Source organism: Azolla caroliniana, unplaced genomic scaffold (assembly GCF_043228905.1).
Source record: "Azolla caroliniana isolate FFs.n. ecotype wild unplaced genomic scaffold, voAzoCaro1.0.p SCAF_14, whole genome shotgun sequence".
Taxonomy (NCBI): Eukaryota; Viridiplantae; Streptophyta; class Polypodiopsida; order Salviniales; family Salviniaceae; genus Azolla; species Azolla caroliniana.
In genome coordinates, this window is record NW_028230449.1 from 20,688,038 (window position 1) to 20,705,091 (window position 17,054).

General features: G+C 39.2%; 1 protein-coding gene across 2 annotated transcripts; it reads right to left on the minus strand.

Moving 5' to 3' along the window:
- Positions 1-1,100: 1,100 nt before the first annotated feature.
- Positions 1,101-14,113, minus strand: LOC147855872 (mediator of RNA polymerase II transcription subunit 12-like). Of its 2 annotated transcripts, none has more exons than XM_087330302.1 (12): positions 13,971-14,113; positions 12,704-12,763; positions 11,628-11,733; positions 11,437-11,511; positions 11,296-11,349; positions 11,106-11,213; positions 8,757-8,903; positions 8,317-8,655; positions 5,865-8,242; positions 2,921-5,542; positions 2,303-2,639; positions 1,101-2,152 (listed from the first exon to the last, which is right to left on the minus strand). In XM_087330302.1, the coding sequence occupies exons 1-12, from the start codon at positions 14,111-14,113 to the stop codon at positions 1,712-1,714; spliced, it is 6,810 nt and encodes a 2,269-aa protein (XP_087186428.1). In that variant the 3' UTR covers positions 1,101-1,711. The 2 variants fall into 2 exon arrangements, with proteins under 2 accessions (XP_087186428.1, XP_087186429.1); XM_087330303.1 differs by having other exon boundaries at positions 12,704-12,758; positions 13,966-14,113.
- Positions 14,114-17,054: the final 2,941 nt, after the last annotated feature.

Sequence of the window (17,054 nt, forward strand, 5' to 3'; positions counted from 1 at the left end):
GTATGAAAGAAATGCTAATGAATTCTTGGGAATACGTTAAAACAACACAAGATTGTGTGTGATGAGGTGCTTGAGGAGAATATGTATAAGATCTGTGGTTGGAAGACAAATCAAGCCCCTGTGGTTGCTTCGTCATTGTTATACGGTATACCCAACCTTGGGGGTGGTATTCGGTGACTCAAGGATGCCTATCACCCACAATGAATCATCTTGCATGCCTCATTTGCTTTTCTTTTGCTCCAATTTTAATTTTTACCTCTTTGACAAATTTAGCCCAACCTTAGTTCAACTTGACATTGCCTAGAGTTGTTGATTTCAATTTCTTTGGCTTGGGCAAGTTCTTAACCGCCTCCTTTGTATGCTCTTGTTACAACTCAAGTCTAAGGTTACTAACACCGTCTTCATTCACCTTCATTTTGTCATATTGAACTCCAATGTATTTGTTGTCTTCTTCAAGAATGGAGATTTGAAATTTTAAGGGATTGATCACTATATCTAAGTTCTTACCAAAGTTGATCAAATCAAGCAATGTTTTTTCAAGGTTTGTTAAATGTCAATCCATCTTCTTAAACTTAGTCATGTGCTCAATGGTGTTTGTGGCAATCAAGTTGGTGGCAGTTGAGAGGAGATATAGTTGCTTGTACATTAAAGAAAGCTAACCTAAGAGAACAACCAACCCTAAAGGCCCAAATACAAGAAACTATAGTAGCCTAAAATACAAGAACACATTAGTTGGTACTGTTACTGAATGGAGACCAAAATGTCATTGGTTCAATTAGATATGTATGGAGTAATGGAGGTGACAAATTTGGGTCTCGAACCCAAGACAAAGTGCTAGTAGTCTTAACAACTCCACACTAAGGTAAGCTAATTACGATAAAAAAGAGAAAGGGAGATTACTGAGTAATAGAAACATGAGCTAGATAGGACCATATCTGTATCTACCAATCATGATTGCAAATATGGGTGAATTAATGTGATCCATTGACAATATAAAAGTTATGGGTTTCTTAAATATTCACAATAATCATATCAATGCATTAGTTGGAACAATTCTCATAATTGCTTTTCAGGTTCATCTTTCTCATTTTTGCATGGTGAAATTCCAAATTCATTGCTTTTTTCCTCTAATGGCTGAACTTACAAGCTGACAAAATGTTGATTTTTACATCAATCAATTCTTGATAATGCTATATGATACAAAGGCAATGAAAAGGTACCATATATAAGGGCACCTCTAATGGTAAGATGTAAACATGTACATGAAACTTTTTGGATCCATGTTCATTAAGACTTTTACAAAGCTCTCCAAATGCTTAAATATCATGGAGGGAAAAAGAAAACAAATGGCTCTTTTTTCACATGCCTTTTGCTTTCACTTAAAGATATTCCCCCGAGCAACAATTTCGCTACAAGCATCTCTTGATTTGTTTGTAGCATCAAAAAACAAATCCATTCATGGTGGTATTACTTTCATCTTCTAGCCAGCAAAGCGTGTCTTAGTCCTCAGACTGATTTGGGAACTCTTATGCTCTTCGTAGATGACACAATGGTATTATATCATCTCAAAATTTCACTGCCAAATATGAGTGCTTCTATAAAGGCCCTAGGATAAGACGCCATGGGCACACTCTGAAAGAATCCTCTGCTGTGTTGTTGGCTGGATCATTTAATTACTGTAATGAATGGGCTATAAGGACCCAATAATGAATCAAGAATCATCATCTACGGAGCTGACATATGTCAGATTAGTTCTTCGAACCCTTACAGTTCCTTTCAGCCAGGCACAAGCTTTGCTACTACCACTTTCATTCATTACAAGAACTCCACCAGAACCTGTGGTGGATGAACTAGTTATATCCTCTAGAAGTGTCCAAGGATCGATTTCAGCATCTAGATCTTGAACGGGACTTTGTTTCGCTTTCCCAAGGCTATTCTCCATGCGAAGGGGAGCCTTGTATAAGGCAGTGGAAGGAAGAGTAGATGAACTATTTGTCGGCAATCCACTCATTTGCATCACAGGTAATGCTCCTGGGGGGATTTGTGGAGGGCCAGCAGCAATGATAGGAGTAGGTGATGGAGCTAGTATAGGCATTGCAGCTTGTAATCGTGCACGGACTACTGAAGGAAGTTGCATGTGATCGAGATCAACCTGAAAACATAAAGAAACTTACAATAACAAGTTTGAACTACAAAAGGAAGTTTCACATGCTGAGACTTAGACAATAGGGTCAAAGACCAAACTACAAAACGAATAACCTCAACATGACATGTTAAAATTGAGGAAGATTTGAATACTAGCCTGCATTCGATGAATAATCTCCTTATCAAAGGGTGGGACCTCCCGGGGAGGCCTTGATGATCCTTTAGAGGGTTTTTGCTTTAACCACGAAGCCCAGGTGCTGCTTAAGAGAGCATGAAGAACACTTAAAATTCTATCAAAGAGATTTTCTCCTGCTATTACAACAGCTGCTGCTGCCGATGCTTCTGCATTCCACTCCAAGTCACATCCGGTAACAGGAACAGATTCACGTTGTGAAAAACAAAAGGTTTCCATACTTTCTTGAACAACACGAGTACCCACAAGCCTCAGGAGTACTGGAGCTAAAAGTGATCTCATATTACGCACTGTCTGTTCTCTGCAACAGCTCTTCAAATTTAGGTTCTTTTCTTCAAAAGTGTATTTCATTGATATCATATATAGAGAGAGGTTATATTGCAGTGCTTGTGATTAAATAGATGAGGAATTAATTGCCTCATTGAAAAATAATGCACATACTCATAACAAAGTACTTAGGAGTTAATAAAATGTAGAGTGGACCCATAAGCTAGTGGACATCCTTTGCATGAGTTCACCCTTCTAACTCCTATTTACTTAGTTGTGTGCATGTTCATAACAACCAACAATTGTTCAAGGTACCTGTCTATATAAATCGGTGGAAGAAGAGGAAGAAGAAACTGAAGCCGTAACCATAAGGATGTTTGTAAGGCTGCCAAAGATGGAGGCAAGGGATCTGTTGCTAAAGAGGTTCTTCGTCCTAAGCTAGGACTAGATGAATCCAACCCAGTTTTAGCACCTTTTCGAGAACCAAGACGCTTATTTATACCAACCTCTGAAGTTGTAACAACAGACCTACTAGAACGAGAAAGAGCGGTGACTTGCTGCTCTAACTCGCTGATTTGCTTTACCAATCGTGATGCAAACCTGTTATATGTCTCGGCAGAGCTTCGCGCTAGACAAGGAAGCACCAAATCAGCTAGTGCTTTTTCAATTGCAAACTGCTTTTTCAGTACCATATTGCATCTCTGAGAACCTGAAACTCCATCACTTTTCAGCTGTTTGCTAGAGTTAAGATCCTCTTCAGCCACCTCACCCTCTTCTGGAGAAGCAACCTCAGTTTTACTAGTCTTTTCAACTGAATCATTATCTTCACTTTGAGGTAGCACCCATTCCCACACCCTGAACCTTCCACAGCCAACTTCAAATTTTTGCCGATGCGCCACCTCTTCAAGCTGTTGCCTGAGAAATTTCCTCCCTAAAACCATATCCCCATTCTCCAAAATCCACTGGACCTGCAAGATTAAGTAGTCTTCAAATGCCCTGCCTAATAGATGCAGCACTTCAGAATACAAAGCAGCTGCATCAGGACGAACCAGTAATCGTGTCAGAATCATATCAGTGAGGTTTTTCTCTGTTTCAGAGAGGTTTTGCTTGTCAAGAATAGCTAGTCGAGCAGCCTGCATAGTTTCTGCTGTCACTGACATATTCTGTGCCTCAAATTTATCCATGAAGACTTGCTCATTCAGCAGAAACCTTAATTCTACCCATTGCCAGTGGAAAGTTGCAGGATGAATATCATCTAGAACTTGAACCAGCTCATTTGTTAGTGTTCCATGACCCTTCAAACTTCGTTTGTAAGACTCATCTCCTGGTAGTGTCGGTAGCTTGTGGTCAAGAATAGCATGTAGAAATAATCTTGGCCGTGAGGGAACCATCAATGACACTTTTTTATGCATATCGGCACCTTTGTTATCTAGAAAGGATGCATAATCAGTATCACTGGTGTCGGAATGCAGGAGGTCCACTAACGCTTTTGTGTCTTGTAAACAAATTTCACAGAAAGGAGGATGTGCCAAAAGATCTCCTAAAGCTGCATGCACAAGCTGCTGAAAAGATGTATCTTCTCTGTTCGAGATACTCATGAAGGCTGACTGTTGTGCCCTTAGAGAGATTGAAAACAATGAATAGGCAGGAGCAAATACTGTTGTGAGAGGTAAAAGCCGTTGCATTCGCAGGAGCGCAAGGATTTTTGATTCACCTAGTAACTCAGCCAGTAATCCACCTGAAATTGATCTGCAATCACTAATCAACACCCTAAACCAGAATAAATACACGTCAGCCATGATGCTGTCACTCTTGATGGCATTCCCAGTGGACATAACTCGAGACATCCCATTAGTACCTAAGCTGCTGACTTTTGATATCTGCACATTCTCAAGCCCTTCTTTAATCTTCAATAATGAAATGATCCGTTCCAAACCAGCTATATCCTCCAGCACTGCACAAACCACTAATGCTGCCACAGCTGATGCCGCTGTGTTTGACCTTTCCAAAACAAATCCATTTGATCCAGCTCCTTGTTCATTCATTGTGAAACTTGAATCCGGCATCTCAGGAGAAAGCTGGTATTGAGGCCAAGGTGATTTGCTAAAAGAATGTCCACCAGAATTTGTTATAACTGCAGTAGCTTCGCATGCAAGAGCAGATTCCAAAACCTTGGTTTGCTTCTCACAGAAAGCCTCTTTGAGATGTCGTAAACATTGCATGTGGGCTTGCAAAATTCGACGAGCACATTTCACACTGGAAGCCACAGATCCTGAGCTGGAATAAGAACTACTTGATGCAAGATTTTCAAATACACCAGCTACAGCAGTTCCTACATTGCTCACAACCGAAGACACTGCAGCAGCAGCAAGTTGTATGTCGCCATTCACTGTACTACCTGCTTGCTGTTTGATGCACTCCAGAAGTCCGCCTGCAACAGACTGAGCTGCCTGAAGACCTTCCCCCCATCTTTCTATGCCAGTGTCTTTCAATATTCCAGATACAGAGATTTCCCTTTCTCTAGTTATCATCTGGCTAATAACCTCTTGGAATCCTCTCCGAACATGATCCCTCATATGTGGCCCAAATCTTACCAGCCGTCCCATCAGTCGTGGAGGGAAAGATTCATCACGATCATCACCAACATTAGGAGAATTCACACCCAGCAAAGAAAAATTTGAATCATTCTCTCCAACCTTTAACAATAACTCCACTTCATTGACCAACCTTTGATCTGAACATGTTTTCCAATCTTTTTCCCATAGTTGAACGATTTGAAGACTCCCATACTTTTTGTAAAGATCATGGATGTAGGTAAATAATGATGCACAAGATGTTCTACTGTTTGACCCAGATAGCATTAATAGCTCCGCACGTTTCATTGCAGCTGAAAAGGCCTCCGGGAGTAAATTTGTGGCCAGTAAAATACCTTCGTACCTGAATGGCAACCATGGGAAATAGCTTAAGTAAGCATATTCTGTTATCCACGAAAGTCGAGATGGGGCTATAAAAAGACAAAATTACAAAGATTTGGTTAATTACTCAGAGCTTTGTCTGAATTTGCAGAAATGTGTTTCAAATTTTAAGCCCAAGTTACTGATAAATTATCAAAACATAAGTTACTGATACATCAAAAGTTTTAGCCTAAATTCAAACTTAAAACATTTTATTCTATACTGACATCAATACAAATTTATGTTCACCCAAAACCATGGATTTTTTTTGAAAGTTCATGATAAGACAAAATCAGACAACATACCTCCTGAGACTTGTAAGAATTACTGATTCATTAATCTTGCAAATAGACTCCTTACTCGTTGAGAAATTATAGTGTTGTCCTGGTGAAACTGCACCAGGTATACTGGCTTTTGGAAGCAACCATAGCAGCAGCTTGATCAATGCGCTGAAGTCATTTGCTACGTCCAAAAGGCATAGAACTGCTGAAAGCTCCTCTTCTTCAAATTGCCACCTTAGAGTGCTTCTCTCTTCAGCAACAGTTACAACAGTATCAGTTGCTGTTACTCTTCCCTGCTGTTGTAATGATATGGAGACAGATGAGAGTTTATCACCTCCTCCCACGAGATTGCGAACAGTCACATCAAGCCAGGTAGCTATAATTCGCTTATCAGACAACCGAAGATGTTTTAACATGGCAGTAATGGACTTGAGATCTGGCATCAAAGGATTTTTCTTCCTTTCTTTGTTTTGAGAGAGGACAGAGTCTTCAACTGGAGGTTTATGATAAGGGCAGATCACCTTATTATCACACATATGACTAGAAGATGCTCCTTGACTACCCTCTATGCGGGCAGCATCCAATTGTGCAAGGCTTAACTTTCTCACAGCTTTTGGTCTACCGCGTGATGGCAGTTTTGGTGGCTTTATGATAGCAGTGGGCTCGGATTTTGCAATATCTAATGGCTTTGGCACCTTTCTAATCCACCACATGTCAACTTCATCTCCAATACTTACACCATACCCTTGAGTGAAGACAGAACTTCCATCGTTGATTTTTTGTTTCTTACTTCGTCTGCACTCTTCACAACCTGGGGTTCCGTTTATTCTGACTGCTAAGTTACCTTGTGGCAACAATTTTTTTTGCAACGAAGTTGACTTGTCTTGCAATGATTGTGCTTCATCCCCAAAGCACGATTCAGGGAAATGAAGGTATTTTGCAATAGCTTGCTTCATATCCATCAACTTCACTTTTTTCTTTTGCAATTTTCGCACTTTCGCCATGGTGTAGGAGGATTTTTCTACAAATATTGTTTCATCAACACATTTCGTGGGTACCTGAGATAGCTTCTGGTTAACACCTGCTTCCTTCTTGAATAAACTAGGCTGGGGTTGACCAAATTCTTTAAGACAAAAACGCCTCTCATTTCGATGTATACGAATGGCCTCGGCTAGTGATGGATCTAAAGACTTCCTTCCTTCCTCCTCCAGACTTAGACCAGGTGGCCATGGCAAATGTTGCAAAATGCTTACGTGCTTTGATGCACGTTCCACATCAGCAGGTGTCTCCTCCTTTTCAAGCACTCCATTAACAATGAGCTTTCTTACATAGGCAGGAGGCCAGAATAATCCTTTTTTAACGAGCTCCCACAAAAGTAGCTGTATTCTTTCAAATCCCTCACCTTTTCTAAGGTCATGTTGATCAAGCCATGCAGCTATGATATCATGAATGGGTCCCGGGCTATCAAAAAATGAAGACAAGGATATACTTTTACAATATCCAGAATTCTTTGTGCTGATTTTTCTGGGCCCACATTCTTGATCAGTAGTGTTGTAGGTCCCACTCCTTTGTTCCTCTAACTCTTCTACCCTCAAGCAAAGAACTGAAAGTGCCATATAAACTTTGCATGCAGCTTGCACATTTGTAGTGTAATGCTCCATCAATTGCGTACGCAACCTTTTCCTACGATCTCTGAAGTCACAGATGGCCCATTCACACAAAAATCGTACAGAAAATACCTCAGCTGGGTTCCCATTGCCGGATAAGACCGGGCTGAGCTTAACCCAAGAACTGACTTTGGAAAGCCATTCATCTGGTGGCTGTTCATGTCCACAAAATTCTTCATCGAAAATGTTGCGATATGCAGAGAGAATATCTCCAGTAATAAGAGCCTTATCTAAACATTGAATGACACTGCCTTCATTTTTCCGTAGACTTCCTGGGTTTACTGTTTTTGCAAGAGATGTAGCCCTTTTTTGTATAGCATCAGCCAAAGACTTGACTCCAACGTCACAACCACTTTGTGTTCTCTTTTGTCTATAAGATGCCCTTTCAGCTGTCAGAGCTGATAATGCCCCCACTTTTCCATCCTCCAGATCAATCTTATCTACTTTTCTGGAATGAAAAATATAGGCTGGAAGAGGAAAACAGTCCAAGGCCAGAAAGCTATCTGGCACTACAGTGATTAAATAGCATAGCAACTCTGCAAAAAATGTGGCTACATAATGTTCTCTAGGTAGCTCAGAAGCATCAGGTAAGATATAAACAGGGCAAAGAACCTGCAGTTTATGAAGGAAAACATCTACAACTGTGCGTACGAGAGTTTGACATGTAGCAATATCATCAATAAGGTCCAAGACAATTGGCAAAAGCAATTCAGTTGCATCCAATCCATCTCTTTCCTACAACAAAATAAAATGCAGTGTTTATGATATACTGCCTATTTGTAAAATACCAAAGAAATATTTATACACACCTGCAGCTGTTTTAGAACCCAGTCAATGACAGTTGCCCGATTCACTAACCCCTCTAATACATGTAGCTGCAAAAGACGAGTCATGTATTGCCACCTTTTTTGCAATGGAGGGTCATCATTATCAATACTGCCTTGTGTGAAATTATTAAGCTGTGGAGAAGCATTGTTGACTGGCAAATAAGATCTCTCTCCAGCTGAAATTTCATTCACTCCATTTTGACCCAACTCATCCAAAAGGAATAGCATATATTCTAACACATCTTTGGTCAATAATTCCATTCGCTTTGTATGTGACTTGTCTCCAGTTCCACCAGACATCCCAGTAGATAATGGACGTACCTGATTAAAGCAATTATGGACCCTTGATATTCAAACTAATAAAAGATGCAAAGCAGTCAACATAACCAACAGTATAGGCAAGTATTAATCTGAATTTTTACCTGATTAAGATACATAACCTTGATGCACCATGTAGCACGAAGAAAAGGAACCTCATTTTTAATAAGAGATTCAAAAAGAGGTCGTCGTCGCAATCCATGAGGAACATGATCTGCCAATACTCGTAACCTCTTATGTTGCGCCAGATCCTGGAAAACAGCATAGAAAGTCAGTGTCAATATAATAAGCAGTTCTATACAGCTTTCCCAGCAACTTTTCTTCTTAAATTACAAATAATGAGAATGCTTCTGAGCTTTGGACACTACATATTACCTTCAAAACACTAGATTTGCAACCTAACAACTTGATATTGTGAATTCATTCTCAGTTTTTTTTATTCCATTGTTTTAAATCAGAATATTGCCTGTTTTGTCAAAATGTTTTCTCTGGTATTATTTACTTGTCCCATGGCCAATTTACACCATTGAACATTATGGAGTTTATCCGTACATAGAATTCAGAACATTTATTTGCAGAACTATTATGTATGAGTGAACTGTTGGCAGCCCAACCACCATGTCCACAGGAAAGGTTATGACAAGTAAAACTTCACTTACCTTTTTCAGAAATTCTCGGCTAACTTTTTCTATAAATCCTCACCCACATTCTCGGCCAAACAAGAAAACCTTTCAGGGAGACTTGTGTAAATAATCTCCTCAAATCTCTCCTACACATCAGTTATATATCTCAGTTTGGACCTGTGAACCCATGTTTAAAGAAAATAGGGCTGATGTTACGTGTAGAAAAATCCTTCAGACTTGCCAAGCAGCCTAATTCTGAAGGAACAACAAAGCATGATATATGCATCACTCAAGAGAAACAGTGCAAAATATCTCCATGTAATGATCCTGAAATCCTAAATCAAAGAAGAGGCAACAACCCCAGCTTTAAGGAATATCTCTGCCTCCAGGAAAAGAAGTTGCTGCAATGCATCTCACTGTCTCTTCAAAGTATGAATCAGACCACACCAAACAATGGCCAAATTTTGCGATGTACTCAGCTGCTCATCCTCAAGAACAAGGAAGCACCGGCTATTCCTTCTTACAGCTGTCTGCTCTTGAGAGTTTTTTCTCCAGTTTTATCAGTCTTGCATTCTTAATCATTTATTCCAGTCAGTCTATATCTTATTTTCTCTATAGTTGAGCATATGTGTTTACTTCTGTAATTCATACGAATTATCTTAGCTTAAAAGTAGGTTCATGACATTGCCTATGTATCTACATGACCCTTACAGTAGCTGTGCTCCACGCCACCATTTTTGCATGACGACAATCATCACAGATCCTCTAGTGAATGTGTCTGCCACCACACAAGTGATCATCGTACCTTGTCATCAATTAAATGTTTTATCATTAATAGGATTATTGTGTATGCTTATCGTATTAAACATCTCTTCCGAATAAAGACAATCAAAAGTGAAGATTTACATATTTACTTCTGTAATTGTTGTGAATTGCTTTAGTTTCCACTTAGGTTCATGAGAATGCCTATGTATTCTATATGACCCTCGTAGTAGATCTTACTCCACACCATCATTTGCACGCAGACACAATCTTAACAGAACCCCTAGTGGATGTGTCTGCCATCCCACAAAATAGGATTTGATCTTTTGAATGATCATCTTACCTTCTCATCAACTAATTATTTTATCATTGATAGGATTATTATATATGTGTATCCAACTAAATACCTCTGCAGACTAATGGAGATTGAATGTAGATTCATGTCTAGTATGTTTGTTGAGCACCCACAGATTATCACCATGAAGATAGGATCTAATAGAGAAATGCTCCTGATAGAGCAAATGAATGCCCCTCTTCTGTTGCAACTAATCAACCTGTTTGGATCTATGAATTCTCCTCATTCAGCCACTATTCATTCTCAGTTGTTCCTTATCACCATCTGTTGTTGAGAGCTTTCTCCTGCTCTGTTAATCTAGCACTCTTAATCACTCATTCGTCTACTAGGAATCTTGAGCCTGCCTACAACTTGTCTTTTCTATTCATCTAACACATTTCAACCTTTCAAAACCCATCACAGTCCAATTGCCATGCAAAATCTACTACATGTATCTGCAAGTACATTACAAAATAACTACTGAAAACATAGCTTGTTCCCAGATCTTGAAGTATCGAATAAATACTTAGATACAATAAACCCCCTTGTCTGCTCCACATGTCCTTTATTTCTGCATATAAGTTAGTTAGATTGAACTTAATCTCTTAAATAGTAATACTATGCTTTAAAGTTCTAACACACATAAGAATACATAAAACAGGTTCTCAAACTTCCTGACTGCCTCACAGTGCTTTAGAACAGGAAGAAAGTTGAGACAAGAACGAGCAACAAACCTCAATCCATTTCTTGCGATTGTCCTCCCCAGAATGGCGTTGCTCTGGAAAATGTCCAGGCTTCTGCAACAAAGAACCTGATAAAGGAACCCCATACACTTGCCCTGCCTGAAAATGGAAGTAATGTCATTAGAGCACATCCATCTTGAAATTTGATTCTGAAGCTATGGCTTGGGAGATCGTAACTTACCTTTCGCTTGCGTACAAGAGAGTTATTCAGGGCATTGAGGCGCTTCCAAATTGCCTAAAACATATAAATACATCCACTTTTGAAATGTGTCAAGAGAAAACAAAAAAACACCTTTATTGAGGTGTCAAGTGAGTATCCTACCTCTTTATATTTATTGATCAACGGTTTGGCCCAGACTTGCAGATTTACAAGAGAGTACCCTGTTTCACGGGACTCCTGAGAGACAAAATAGTTTAGATCTTTAGTGGATTAGTCTAGGAAGCACCATCTGAGAAAAAAACACCAAAATGTTGAATTTTCACAACCGGTTCCATTGTACACGATGCAAATACCTCAATGCCCTCCACTATTTCTTTGTATCCATTCTGACATGCATCCCTGCCTAATGACTCTTCAGCACAGTTTGGAGTCGGTGGAAAATAGTCCGGTGGCCCAAGGCTGCAAATATTCTTGTATTAATTATTGTTAAACATACTTAATAGAGTTCGAGGGCAAAGGAAAAAACAGGAATCATGTTGGAACAAACACACTCTGTCATAGATTGTTTGCACACCCACCCTCTGCTGTCCCATACAATAGTAAAACCTTTTCTTTGACCCTAAGCTTTAACTCACCTCCAGTACATCCTGATTCTCTGCTAGAGTATTTCTCTTGTAGTTCATCTTTTGGATCTCTTTCTATGACAGAAGGAGATTTTTGCCCAAAATATAATCAGTCAGACCAACCAGAGATATCTTTTTAACAGAGGATATTTCTTTCATAACCATAGAGCAGGCTCAGATGTGGACACTCTGCAGACTACCACATCTACGTGGGTATTGTCATTGACAAGCATGGAGACTGGAGCTGCAGGCAGCGTTAGGTCACAGATTGATCTCCATTATGTGCTATATAAATAGTTGCAAAAAGTTTCCATCAGGATCAAATGACTTCTAGAGTATCAATGAAGAGCAACGTGTGGATAGTCTTCAGTACATCTCAACTCAAATTAAATTTAGTTGGCTTCATAATCACATGGGATGGGTTTCATGGATGGGGCTGGAGTAGGAATAGGTCCACAATGGACATTCAATGATGTTATAAACAGAGGAAACTCAAGTAAGGAACCAGATTATGTAGCATGAAGAGAATCTTCTTATCTAAGGTTCATGAAGATAACTTATCATGAAAGAATAATTTCTCTAACCAAACATACCTACAAAAGATGATCCTATAGCAGTTAGATAACCGTCATAGACTATATTCATAGATCAAGAGATGTCATGAGCTACGTAAAGCATGATAAAAAATACCATCTTTTTACTACCAAAAAGTGACATTGAGTAAATATCTCCCAGTGAACAACCAATATGTACTTCTCTGAGGGAAAAAAACATGTGTAATTTCACAATTGCATCATATTACATACCGTGCACTTAATGCTTCTTGTTCACACTTCAAGGTGTATGGTGTCAGTGGCACAAGTCTCCTGCAGAACAAAACTAAACAAGTTCATCAAAACCTGGCTGCCCAAACTGATAAAACCACACTGCATATTTTATGGATGGTTAACTAACAAGAATGCTGACCAATCCTTCTAATATAACCTCGGACGAAAATAAATATGCAAACACAAGACAAAAACAGTGTCTATCCTTTTCAAAGAACATATATTCTGGTATCCAGGCACTTTTTTATAGAGTACAGCAAAAGTACTTCTGTGAGCTTCACAAAGAATTTGTAATTTTTTGAAATGCTTGTGGTGAAAGAATAAGAACATAATATTCATATACACTTATGCAATAAATCTCAGGACCTCATATAATTGTTCAAACGAGTATGTTGCAAACATAAGCATAGAAGAGTTTCTTCAACCATCAATTATAGTTGTATATATTCAATCCTCTACATTAATTGTCTCTATGCAATTCACAAGACCATCAATCATGATTGCCTACATACGAAACTTTGGACTATCAATCATAACTGTCTCTCAGAGACAGATACATAACATCTGCTTTCCAAATATAAATATATATAGACATATTCTACATTGGTGATCAGATAACAACCATGTATGAATCATTTGCATGAAAATTTAATGGATAGAAAGGGTTGTTGCAATAAAGTTGTTGTGATTTGGTAAAGATAGCAATGTAGCATAGCCACACACCCCAATCAATCTTCTGGGCCATCAATCATAGTTGTCTCGATTTGAAAACTTGTGTTTTCAAATTTTAGATATATATAATACTCAGCTAGTTCTTTCCGCTCTAAATTGGTACAACAATTAGGTTTCCATTTGAATTTTCTTGTTGTGTTGTATAACAGGTCACTCTAATAAACTTGTAAGAGCATTGCAAAAAAATATAAGCATTCTGCTAATTGGACTGTCAATTGTCAACGAATCTACACAAGATTGAATATCATCATTTTCAAATATGCATATACTAGAACAAGTTTTTCCAACATAAATTAGTGAGACAATTAGGTGCTTATCCGAACTACGTTTGTAAAGTTTATTTGCATCGTGTGTCTATGTATATATTATATACACATATACACACTGTGTATGTGTGTATGTATGTAGATAGATGTATATATAGATATGCATTATATTGTGAATTAGGCACCATGAGACATATGCATGAAAATTATTTAAAGAAAAGAGTGAGAGTTTCATGAAATGAGCTTGCCTTGTGGTCAAAGGTACGGAAGATGGCGTAGAGAAACCCACATCAGCACGCACAACACTGTCCCTCGAAACCCCACTAGGGCTGGTAGTAGTGTTGTTCCCCATGCCATTTGAGCTGCCAAGAGGAGTATGATATCTGTGCATTTCTCCCTGTGTGGCACTCGAGACATACTATACCACTTCTTCCAATACTACCACTAACATGTTCAGATCTTCCGGTGCTGCTTCGAATGAGCTCCCATGAGACCCTTTCAAGAATGGCTGAAGGACAGCCATGACCTGCAATTTGATGAAGCTATGTCGTATGACCTGAAACAGATCCAACACCGAAGCTGAAAGGAAGAAGCAAAAGCTAAACTAATGCTGAACAGAGTCTGATCTGGAATGAACCAAACTGATCCAAGTTGAATAAAGATGAGGAAAACCAAGCTCTGCTGAGCCAAACTGTGCCCAAACTGGGGTACGGAACCAAAACAAACCCAACCAAGTTGGTCCAAATCAATCCTAACGAAGCCAAACCCAACACCGTAAAACCGAACCGAGCTGAATCCAACTGAATGTAACCAATATGTGAGAATCCGAAGGTTGGGGCCGAACAAAACAAGAAAGACTAAAAATTTCGCGCTACCCCTATTTGTTTGCTCATGGATAGTTCCTCTCCACAGCTTTGAACTGCCCTATCATATGCAGAGAGATTAGAAGAGACAGGTCCGTTACCAGAATAAATAAAACTCAGTTCTCTATCATCAAGCTACAAAGATGTATCCATGAAACCTCTTTCCTGATTTTCTGTCGTTAGGAAGAAGATGAACAGGAAACCCCTGTTATCATTTTTAATAATTTACCTCGACACTATGAAACAATATTGTCCTGCGTTAAAGCTAAATCTAGGAACGGAAATGCTTTTTGCTCTTATATTCCTGTACTTTTCAGAGTAGAGACTGAGGAAGGAGAAGAAGAAGAGAAGTGAATGAGTGGATAGCTTAGCAAGCTCTGGTCAGATCTAGATCCAGTAAAAAGTTTTATCGCTGGGACGTAGCGATGGAGTTAGGGTTTCTGGGAAGAAGAAGAAGTGAGAGAAAGCTCTGTGATCTGGCTATGGAAGGGAAGGAAAAGGAAAAGGAGAAGGAGAGGGGGGGGGGCAGGAGGAAGAAAAGCAAAGAGCAGCAGCAGCGCGGAGAGAGAGAGAGAGAGAGAGAAAAGAAGAGGAAGGAAATGAGTATGTACATACATACACATACATACATACAACCCCCCCAACAAAAACACAGGTGGACACGCGCGCGGGCACACACACACACACACACACAGAGAGCAGGGGAAGAGAGAGAGAGAGAGAGAGAGAGAGCAGGGGAAGAGAGAGAGAATTATGTATGTACATAAATATATAATGTGTTGTGTGTGTGTGTGTGTGTGTGTGTGTGTGTGTGTGAGAGAGAGAGAGAGAGGAATTGCGTATGTATTTTGTTTATCCAAACATTTTGTTTGAAGTTGTAGTTTGAGAGCTCTCTCTCTCTCTCTCTCTCTCTCTCTCTCTCTCTCTCTCTTTTCCATGGCTTGGATGGCCCATTGGCCCCCTCCCCCCCCCCCCTCCCCTCTTTGACTCTATCTCTCATATAATTCCCAATTCTCTTTCTTTTTTTATATTACAGCTACATACACTATAATGTCCAACCTTGTGTGTGTGTGTATTGCAGAGGAGGGATGGATGGATGGATGGATGGATTGGATTTGATTTGATTTGATTTGATTTGATTCTTCTAGTTTTTCCTTCCCCCCCCCCCCCCTCCCTTCCCTTCCTCTCAGTCTCATCTTCTTCAAAGACGAGAAAACACTCAAGATGTAATCTCTTATTTGGTCTTTTATAGGCCATTTTGGCCTCTTAAAATACAATTAATATTTCTTTCTTTCTTTCTTTCTCTCTATCTATCCCTCCCACCCCCACCAAACAAAACAAAAAAGTCACCTTGTTGCTCTTCGGGTTAACCAACAATTCAACTACTACCTAATTGTTGTGACCATCGATTGTCATGATAGATAGTTGGCTCAAAGAAAAGGGTGTTGGGGGGGGGAGGGGGGAGGGGGAGGATGGAGGGAAGGACACAATTTGCATCCTGGGCAACATCAACAAACCATTCATGATGTTCCCAATCATGGGAAACATATACTCCTTCTTTGTGGATAAACATATACTCTTTCCCCACCATTTTATAAAAAGAGTTAGTACATGGGGTTTGACCTAAATATATATACATACACGTATGCATAACAAATACATTATATGCTAAGAATACACATATAAGAATAGATTAATTTATCTTGTGTTCCAATGGAGACTCCTAGAGTAAAACAAGGATGTCCTCTATGGCTTACAATATTTGGTTTATGCATATCATTGTAGAAGGATCGTTATGCAGGTCTTGATAATTGTACATCTCTTAGGACAAATATCTTTTGTATGGTGCTTTTATATGTCAATGGTCTTCTATTGTTCTCACATCACCTCATGTTTGTTGTGGATGACTTTTGTAATACGAGTGGTCCCTTGGTCAATGTGGGAAACAAAAGTCATGATAGTAAAGCATTGTCAAAGGTCAGAAGAACTGCGGTGAAAACATCATAATATGCAACTCTTTATAAAAATAATTGGCAATTCATATGTCAACAAATCATTAACGAGGTCATGTGCTTGCATAGAACATGATTGAAACTCTAGATGGGAAAGCTAAAATCCAAATGCAAGGTGAGCAACATACACACATGCCAATGTGGATGATTGATTAAATGTCATCATTTTTATAGTTTTTGCACGATGTGCTCACAATATTAAAAAAGATGGAATGTGTTTAAACTATAACCTCAATTTAATACTAGGAAAAGCAACTATTGAGTGCAACAAAACGAATTTTTGCATGCTCACAATATAGATTTGAGCGTTGAAATCAAGGTTTACATGAAGAAGCAATGTTTGCACACATGGCCTAAAAGCCACGTGATTGAGGATGGATTATCTCGTGCATCAAAGATGGAAGACATATATTGAACCCATGCCCAATCTATTGTCAATAATTTGTTGGTCCTCATT